We start from the raw sequence: 10,462 nt of genomic DNA, 5'->3' as shown, positions 1-10,462 counted from the left end.
AAGACCACCCCCCCCCCCCCGAAGTACTGCACTGTGATTGCTCACCTGCCTGTCTGCAGGTGAAGTGCTACCACAGGCGGAGCAGAGCAGCAGAGCGGGAGGTGGTGTTCAGAGTCCAGTTTCACACCTGCACTGTTCACGGAGCCCAGCTGTGGTTTGGGAAGGCAGAGCTGGACTTGGCCTGCGCAGGTATAAATAACACACAGTGGTCAGGGAAATGGCTGCTTCAGCGCCATAACACAAGTGAAGGGTAATCAATAAAATGCAGTATTTTAGTATTTTATCACAACAAACTGAGAATAAAATGAGCAAATAGGACGTCCTCTGCTATTGTTTGCTTTTATAGCTGAGATGCACTGTTTCCTCAGAACACTGTGTATTTTAAGACTAATAGAAAATGACAGCGTCAGGTTAGATGACGCAGAAATGTTTTCTCATGGCCCACAGAGCAGCAGTCTCACTGCAGTTGCTCAAAGTGGTACATGCTAACCTATGCATACAGTATGATTCATGATTAATATCACCCACACTGATGCATCTATATTAAAAGAAAGCTTCTTCCAAACATCTTTTTGAAGTGTTCTGTTTTTCTTTTGTTTTGACCATTTCCCATACATGAAAGGAGTAAAAGCCAATATATATAAATTGTTTTATTACTTTTTATTACAGCTTTTAGTGGATGTTTTTCCCACACTTTGTGATTATGCTTTGGCTATTTTAGTCCCTGCCTTTATGCTCATCTCTTTGCAGATGACAGATTCCCTCCAGATGCGACGGTGGAGTTCATCTTCGCTAATGGACCAGAAAAAACAAAAGGTTAGAATTATCATCTTTCTGTCTGCCGCTGCATTGGTTTGGGTATTTCATTTCTTTTGTTTTTTTTATTTCCACATGTCTGCTTCCCAAGGTCGAGAATGTAGCAAAGATGACGCATCTATCAAGGTCGACTATGACACCTCAGACCCTGTGATCAGATGGGATTCCTATGAAAACTTTAACTTCCATCACCAAGACAGTGTGGAAAGTAAGAAACAGACAGAGATGTCCAATAAAAGTTTAGAATTAGACTTAGACCTGCTGCCTTTTATGAGTTTTATACTAGGATCATCTTATGGTGAGAAATTACAAAGTTGTAGTCAATTTGACCAAATGGTCACAATAACAAGGGAGAATTCATCAAATGAATGACCTTCAGGTACAAACTAAATTTTTGTTCAATGTTTGTATAAGTGATTGAGTTATAGACATTTTTGTCTATTCTAGGATCAGTGAGTGTGGCAGCCATATTCAAATGGGGTGGCCTAAAAGTTATCTGTTTGGTCGTCAAGGATTATTCATGAAAGATTTTATTAAAATCTTTTCATTGATTAATGAGATACTTAACTGACACACAGTTGATTGCAGTATAGTTAAACAACAGCAAAGATTATTTGGCTGTGGCAGCCAGGTTAATCACTAATAGGTGAATGTCTAAAGATTTTGTTCTGCTAGTTTCATTAAACCTTTTTTCATGTGATACTTTGATAACAGACATGCTGACAAAAACACAACAGGCATAGTCAAAAATATTATTGGTCAGATTCGGCTTTGTTAACATTAAGCTTTACATTTCCATTAGATATCTGTCATACGAGAGGCCCAATAGACGGCAGCTTGTATGCACAAGTGAGGAAGCGACGTGGACTCGGCGCTACTGCCTCAGCAGCCTCACCCAACGGATGCCTCAATACAAGCCCCACTGTGAACCCCCAGTCTGCCTCCAAACCCCAGCCTTTTGCCTTCAACTCTAATTCTAGGGGCTTCACAGCCTCCTCAGGTCCCATGGTTGACAAGTCACCACCCACTAACTGTTCTGACAGTCCACAGAAGAGAGAAGAAGTGGAGGATAGAGCAAAACAAAAGCCAAGAGAAAAAGAAAGAGACAGAGAAACAGCCATTTTAGATGATGGAGACACTTCGAGTACTGGAGTTCTGTGGCGTGAGCGCTCCTGTTGCAGTCGATCGGCTACAAAGTGCAGTGATGCGGGATGGGAAAGGGACAGAGAGCTTTGTCTTCCCAACGGTCACTGTCCGGGACGTTGCAACAGCATTAAAAAACATCCAAAAAGCCAAACTCTACCAACTTTACCATCCAAATCCCTGTCCCCTCCTCCTCATTTAACTCACATGGAGATCTTCCATCACCACAGCACCCATCCTTTACCTGAGTTACCATGGGAGCGTCCAGTCAATCCTCCATCTATGCCCTGCCTGCATGGACCATGCTGCCCTTATCCAAGCCCTGAACATGCCCGCAGTCATAGTCACACACTGCCCGCCTCCAATAGAGTCTGCGCCGGAGACGAGCGTCACCTCTTCCACTATCCCAGCCATGCAACGCACCCCTCCCGCCCACCACAGCCTGGAAGCCCTTACAGAGACATGTTCTTCAGCTCTCCTACATCAACCTCCTATTGCTCCTGCCAGGACTGTTCCATCAGACGAGAACAACAATCGGCCTCAGTCCGAAGGATCCCCCAATCCCACCCAGACCACTCAGAAAACCCACACTGGTCTCAAGGAATCATGCTACAACAGACAAGAGAGACGCCTGTATGGGAAACTGAAAAGCCTTGGGAACTGATGAGAGAGGCAGAATTCTGGCAGTGCAAGCCATCTATGCCGACATTTCACCTCTGCCACTCGACTTTAGAGCAGGTTCCGAATCCAGAGCAACCTAGACATGTCATTGTACCTCACCAGTCCTACCCTGCCCCCCAGTCACTGATGGATGTAAGAGATGGTGCAAGCAGTGGGTACCACACTCCTTTACAGCCCCGCCACTCCTGTCCCTGCTCGCCATATCCATCGTCCCCGTCTGAAAGCCGTGAAAGTCGAGGTTACGTCTCAGGGTACCATTCTGGATCGGCCTCGCCTCTGCCTGCCAGTAGCCCATCTCCTGGAAGAAGTAGGCACCCTGATGCCTCTGTATCTGGAGACCAGTCACACTCTGAGCTCCACAGAGGTGAGTATCAAGCCTCTTCTTTGTTGGTTCTTCATGACCCTTTTCACTGTTATATTCCTTCTACCCTCTCTTGTCACAGTGGAAAAAACCAAGCTAGATGCAGAAGATGGTGTTTCTCAAGGTTCTGAGGGTAAATCTGGCTCTTGTGGTCAATCAAGCACCCCAGGAGTGGACTCTGACCATGACTACACACTTATTGGTAGCAGCAGCCCAACTCACACCGAAGATAGGCAAGTGAAGTCTCTTTTCAAACAACGTTTGATGTGTAAATGCATTTATTTAGATATTTAGAGAGTATTTTATTCTCCCTTTTACTTTTCTATCAGTGTAAATGCTGACAGCCCCCTTCAAAACCAAGAAACTGCTGCAGATCTGGAGTCCAACACAAATACCATCAAATCCAGCAAACCAGTAGAAACAGAGACACGGATTTCAACCATATCTGTAAACTCCTCATCAAGAGAGTCTTCTCAGAGTCCAGATGATATGACTGAAGGAGCTAAAGTCACAGCAAGTAAATACACCCAACCAAATGCGTCAAACTATGCCACTGTCATCATCACTCCAGTCCAAGTGCAGCTCAATGGGTCGGCCCTCCCTATCGATGCCCAGTCCAACTTGAATCGATCCCCAAATTCCCTCGTTTGCTCCTCAGAGCAACAGTCGTCTCCTCAACACTCCACATCAGCTGTAGACAAGGCAGGGCAAAGACTGAGCACAGACAAAGATGCCTCCGCTGACCTCAAACCTCCGTCACCTGTACCCGACGGATGTCACACACCCACTTTTCCCCTAGCATCGTACTACTACTCTTTACTAAACGTTCCCCATGTCCCGTACACTGGGTACACTGCTGTAACCATCCCTTCCATTCAGCCTCCACTCCCTGAGAAGAAACGATTTTCCTCCACAGCGGCATCCCTGAACGGACACAATGCTCTGCTACGAGTCTCATCATCTCCCTCCCCAATGCACCACGTTACGTTTTCCCCTACATTGGGGGAGCAAACGAGGGGGTCTGCTTCACAACACAGCTGTCCAGAAGAGCCAGACATCAGGGTGAATGCTAAGTTTGTGCAGGACAGCTCCAAGTACTGGTACAAACCAGGGATCTCCAGAGACCAAGGTGAGAGTTTATCATTCCCAAACCACCTGAACAACAACTATTAAATGATGATGTTAGAATCATAATCTAGTGCATCTTCTGTACATAACTGATTCTAATYTGTCTCTTCTATCACAGCCATCGCTGCGTTGAAGGACAAGGAGCCGGGAGCTTTTCTCATTCGAGACAGTAACTCATTCCAAGGTGCTTATGGCTTGGCTCTCAAGGTGGTCAGTCCTCCTCCTAACGCCAACATTACTGGAAACAAAGGTATTCACTTTGACCCTAAATCCTAAAGTCATAAGGGACATTCTCAGCTTAGTTTATAAAGTTTATTGTGGGTCTAGGTTGGGTTGGGGTTTTTATCCAAAGTCTAAACTGCAAACCTAATGATAATCTTTACAATAAAAACAAATGCTATTAAAAGCCTAGCTGAAGAAATGCATATTGCCCACAGCCTTTCATGTCAGAAATTGAAATTAAGATTATTTTAAGATTAAAAGGGACAGCTTTATTTCCATTTAAGCCAGATCTGTCACGGGCGTGGGGTGAATGAACCCAAAAGAAGGCAGACTCAAGGAGCTCAAATACTAAAAAATTTAACAAAAACAAAAGCTAAGAAGGCAGCAAAACTTACAAAACTTCTGGGAGGCACACAGGAGGATAAGGGACCGAGACGATGGACCAAAGCCATGTAATGAACCAGCAGTGAATGAAGGAGACGAACCAGAATTTATACACAGATGGAGGGAGGAGAAATGAACAACAGCTGAGAAAGGGCGGATTACAAACAACACACGTGAGGAGGAATGATCTAGAGAGYACTGAGGACTGAGGGGAAAGGGCAATGGCATGAAACGGACACAAGAGGGAGACAGCAGACAAGACAAGACCACAGATCCTCACAGTACCCCTTCCTCAAAGATCGTCTCCAAACGATTAACCAGGAACTTAGACATGGGAGGTTGGAGTGGGGTACAGACCACAACAGAATGGAGGGCTAGAAACAAGGACAACGGGAAACACAAAACTCAAGAAGAACACAGACAAGACAAAGAGGGGGCACGAAGGGAAAAACAAAAATTCAAAACCAAAGACCAGCAGGGAACCCCTGGGAACAAACAAAACAACCAAAAATAGTCACTAAGATGGCCCAAGGCACATCTGATGCGGGGCAACAGTTCAGGTGGACGCCCCGGAACCCAGCCATGGTGAGAGAGGAGCTCAGGAGGTCGACCAGGGGCCAGGCCGAGACGAAGGAAAGGCTCTGGAGGTCGGCCTAGGAAACAGCCGAGGCGAAGGAGAGAACTAAATTTTACTATTATTGTTTTTATGCTACTTTGTTGTGGTGGATGTAACAGGTCTCTCTTGTAAATGAGACAATGAGTCTCAAGAGATCTTCCTGTATAAATAAAGGATAAATAAAATAAAATAAAAAAACTCTGGAGGACGGCCCGGAGCCCAGCTGCAGAGGAGACGGAGCTCTGGAGGAGATGGTGGTAAGAGCTCACTGATGGCTGCAGCTGGCGAAGAGGTCTCAGCTGCAGAAGGCATGGACTCGGGCAGACCCGGGGACTTTACAATCCTACCCGGGAACTCTGGGGAGCCGGCTCCGGAGGCTCAGAAGCAGGCTCAGAATCTAGGGGCTCTGATGTGGCCAAGTCTGGAGACTCGTACAGGCCCGGGGACTTAATCCCACCTGGGCACTCAGGACACTCGAACTCGTGCAGGCCCAGGGACTTAATCCCACCCGGGCGCTCAGGATACTCGAAAACTCAAAAAGACCCGGGTACTCAACAATCCCACCCAGGGACTCAGGACACTCAAAGGACTCAGGAAACTCAGAATCCGGCATAGACTCAGGAAATTCAGAAACCGGCGTAGACTCAGGAAACTCAGAAACCGGCGTAGACTCAGAAGCAAGCAGACCTGGGGACTTCCCAATCCAACCCGGGGACACAGGAAATGCAGGAACAAGAGACTGGCAAACAGGTACTGAAGACTTTTTGGCAGGAGCAGAGACTGGAACAGATGGTGAGTCTTGATCTGGAACAGTCGACTCGGGTGCAGAAGCTGAAACTGGAACTGCTGACTCAGGTGCACAGACTGGAACTGCTGACTCGGGTGCACAAACTTGACCTGGAACCCCAGATGGTGAGACTGGACCTGGAACGCCAGATGGTGAGACTGGGGCTGGAACCCCAGATGGCAAGACTGGGGCCGGAACCCCAGACGGCGAGACTGGGGCTGGAAACCCAGACAGCGAGACTGGAGCCAGGATCAACAACAAGACTGGAGCTGGGATCAACAGCGAGACTGGAGCTGGGATCAACAGCAAGACTGGAGCTGGGATCAACAGCGAGACTGGAGCTGGGATCAACAGCAAGACTGGAGCTGGGATCAACAGCGAGACTGGAGCCAAGACTGGAACTGGAGACTTGGTGGCAGGACCAGATGATGACGATGCAGGACCAGACGATGATGACACTGAAGCAGGCCTGGATGCTGAAGCAGGCCTGGATGATGAAGATGCTGAAGCAGGCGAAGTGAGCTCTTGCAGCAGGCGTAGAGAGCTCGGCTGGAGCTGCAGCAGGCGAAGAGGACTCAGGTGGAGGCAAGAAGTACCCAGAAAACTCAGGGCAGAAAGGATTGATTTGATTTGATTTGATTTACTAATTCAACAGGAACATCCTCAGGATCATAGTCAGGATCATAGTCACATTCTGAGTCATAATCGGAGTACTCAGAGTCTGACCACTCTGGATACTCTCCAGACCAGATCCCTGGACACCCAGAAGATGCAGACATGTTTGTACATGCAGACATGGAGGACCTTGTTTAAAAACCTCCCACCTGGATGAGTGTCTGTGGAAGCTGAGATTCTTTTTGCTTCCTCTCCATTTTCTTTTGCTCATTCTTGGCTGCCTCCCGCATCAAAAACTCAAACTGAGTGATCTGCCTGCTGGGTTCTGTAGTAGGCTGGTTCATTCTGTCACGGGAGTGGGGTGAATGAACCCAAAAGAAGGCAGACCCAAGGAGCTCAAATAATAAAATWTTTAATAACAAAAACAAAAGCTGACAAGGCAGGAAAACTTACAAAACTTCTGGGATGCACACAGGAGGATAAGGGACCGAGACGATGGACTGAAGCCATGTAATGAACCAGCAGTGAGTGAAGGAGACGAACCAGAATTTATACACAGATGGAGGGAGGAGAAATGAACAACAGCTGAGAAAGGGCGGATTACAAACAACACACGTGAGGAGGAATGATCTAGAGAGMACTGAGGACTGAGGTGAAAGAGCAATGGCATGAAACGGACACAAGAGGGAGACAGCAAACAAGACAAGACCACAAATCCTCACAAGATCTCCTAAATGACCTTATGTGCTATCTATCTCATGCTATATTGCTGGATCTGTTAATTCAAATCAGTTTCAATTCAGTTTATTTATATAGCGCCAAGTCACAACAATTGTCTTCTCAGGGCACTGTACACACACACACAGGCCTCAACTCTTGGAGTTTTTAAATCTCATCATAAAACACACATTTTTTTCAAAAAGCTTTTGATTTAGTATGAGTTTTATTTTGTCTGTTTTTAAGGTTTATCATTACTTGTGTTTTGTATACTTTCTGAGAATTACATTTAAATCAGTGATTTTGCGATAACGCAATGCTAAAGTTTTTACCAAAGAAATGCACAATATGTAGCTTTRTGAGTGCACGTTGAAGATGAATGATGCTCATCTACTACCTCATGACATTTTAGCCTAATATCTGTAAAACTGGTTGAGTTGTAGTAATTTAATTTGCTCTCGGCTAAAGTTGAGCAGCTGTGGTGGTCATATTGGACCAAGCCGTCTCCAACAATAAATCAGTTGTAGATAGTCACCCAATGATTATTTACTCCCACACCAAATTTTATCTCAGTATTTGTAAAAGTGGGTGAGTTATAGTCATTTATGAGTTTGCCAAGGCTGCAAAAACAGTATCGCCTTCAGTGGTGAGTGATCATAAAGGTAGAGAAGAAAGTAGAAACTTCACGGTACATACCTGATATATCATTACATTATYCACCATGCCCTGGATTTTTTTTGTCGGTGCACTTTTTCTGTTCCCCGGCAGCAGTGCGTTTGCCAGGTTTGAAGCGGATCTAACATCTGGTGAAGAACAGACAGACAGGCACTCGGAGTTATTCCTTCATTTATTAGAGAGACGTGTGACAGCATGACAGTCTGCCTCGTTTTCCATCCTCCTCTCCTCTTTCCCAGGGGACCCTCTGGAACAGCTGGTGAGACACTTCCTCATCGAGACAGGGCCACGGGGAGTGAAGATCAAGGGCTGTCAGAACGAATCCTACTTTGGTCAGTATTGTGGTAGACATCACAAAGATAACACACTTCTCGAATTTTGTTACACATGAAACATCATTTAAACTTTCAGTTTTCTCCATTTTTTTGTCTCAGGAAGCTTATCTGCTTTAGTGTACCAACATTCAATCACTCCCATCTCTTTGCCATGTGCCCTAAGGATTCCAGAAAAAGGTAAATTTGGCATGATTTGTTTTAAAATGTGAAAAAACTAGATCCTTTACCAGTAGCGTAAGCATTACAGTCCTTTATCATCCTGACAGTAGTGCTAGAGCCAACATGTACTTCATATATTTAAAAGGGGAGTTCTGCGGAAACGTTATTAATCAGTAATATCTCTAAAGAGCCATTTGAATGATTCAGATACTTCGTGAACATCACATTTCTACAAATAAGCCAGTGTTTAGTTAATCCAAAACTGAGGCTGTTCAAAAACTTAGGTACGAGTAGCTAACAATACCTTACCACAAATCCCCACTTTAAAAGTCTGAACTATTATTTTAAKCAAATCTTTCTGTTTCAGATCTGGTTGGGGAGCTCCAGGAGAAGCAAAGTGTGACAAATACCAGCACAGCAGCTGAACTCCTGAAACAAGGAGCAGGTAACACGTAATCCATGCAGCGCAGCAGCTGGAGGGGGTTTAGATTTTACCTTTCTTTAACCAGCTTAAACGCCACGCTTTTTTGAGAATATCTAACATCACACGCGAATTTTCACGCATATCTCCTGGATCTCTGCAATAATCCAGCGTGCAACGTGTTCTACCTGAACTCGGTGGAGACAGAGTCGTTAACAGGGCCGGAGGCTGTTTCCAAGGCAACCAAGTGTACCATGGCCCTGAATCCACGCCCGGTGCCAACAGTGGTCCACTTTAAAGTGTCCTCTCAAGGGATAACGCTGACTGACAGTAAAAGAAGGTACTTCATTTCCAGCATTAGAGACAAGAGGTGTCACCTGGTGCACAATTTAGCCATACTTACATTTAAACGATGAAATTTATTTTAAATATTCTGGCTAATTCCTTCAACAAAAACTGTAGTTCTTTATTAGTTTTAAAAATAATCTTAAAGTGTATCTTAAATCTTCTCAGTGCTGCAGTCACTGAATTGCACTGGGTAATTGATTTTAGAGTTTGCTTTTGGTTTGGGGGAGTTGCTGGGGTTTTGTTGAATCTTTAGTGATATAACTATTTTTTTGTGATTGGAGAATGGGGTGGGGTGTTTATTAGGGGTGCAACAATACATGTACCCGTATCGAACCGTATCGAACAGAGCTTTAGGTTCAAAACAGACTTGTATCAAACAATACAGATTTTTAAAATTTACTTTATCAACTTGTCTTCTGAAGATGCTCTGTGTTGAAGGATCAGTGGATCTGTGTTCGACTACTCCACCTGGGCTGCATTTTTGATCGCAGATCCACTGAGAAACTTGCTGATTCAGCAACATTTAATTTAAAAACTGTAATTTTGAGGTTAAACAAATGTTCATAATTACTTTAAATAAATTACAAGTTAAAAGGGGCATGGAAATGTCTCTTTTTTTGTATCGAAAAAATATAGAACCGCGAGACTAAAGTATTGAACCGAACCGTGAATTTTCTGTATCATTGCACCCCCAGTGTTTATGTATTTTTATTGTTGATTGTAAAATGTTTTGTATTGTTTTTATTTTCCTGTTATTTTCTTTTCTTGGTTTTTTGTTTGTTTGTTTTTATTCTGCTTCTGGTTGTGTGGGGTGGAGGGTGGGGTGGAGTTGGGCATGATTTCATGTTTGGAGAGTGGGGTGGGGTGTTTTATGTATTTTTTAATTGTAAAATGTTTTATTTTATCTAATTTTTATTTTTCTGTTTCTTTTTCCTCTCTTATTTCCATTTTACTGGTGGATGTTGTTTTGTTTTTACCGATTGATGGGACTACAGATGTAAATTAGCCTTAGGCTAAATGGTGCAATGCATCAAATTATGCTTTAATTGCACAC

General features: G+C 44.5%; 1 protein-coding gene across 1 annotated transcript in view; it reads left to right on the top strand.

Moving 5' to 3' along the window:
• LOC106518357 (tensin-2) overlaps positions 1-10,462 on the top strand; it is a gene marked incomplete in the record, with an annotated part of 38,801 nt that overhangs the window by 24,735 nt on the left and 3,604 nt on the right. Inside the window, 11 exon segments of the mRNA XM_014009620.1 lie at positions 60-189; positions 751-816; positions 908-1,024; positions 1,619-3,004; positions 3,084-3,234; positions 3,331-4,130; positions 4,248-4,379; positions 8,385-8,477; positions 8,580-8,657; positions 9,007-9,084; positions 9,232-9,400. Coding sequence (XP_013865074.1) covers positions 60-189; positions 751-816; positions 908-1,024; positions 1,619-3,004; positions 3,084-3,234; positions 3,331-4,130; positions 4,248-4,379; positions 8,385-8,477; positions 8,580-8,657; positions 9,007-9,084; positions 9,232-9,400 — 3,200 coding nt within the window.

This window comes from Austrofundulus limnaeus, unplaced genomic scaffold (genome assembly GCF_001266775.1).
Source record: "Austrofundulus limnaeus strain Quisiro unplaced genomic scaffold, Austrofundulus_limnaeus-1.0 Scaffold60, whole genome shotgun sequence".
In the NCBI taxonomy this organism is placed as follows: domain Eukaryota; kingdom Metazoa; phylum Chordata; class Actinopteri; order Cyprinodontiformes; family Rivulidae; genus Austrofundulus; species Austrofundulus limnaeus.
This window is presented reverse-complemented; position numbering and strand designations above follow the sequence as displayed.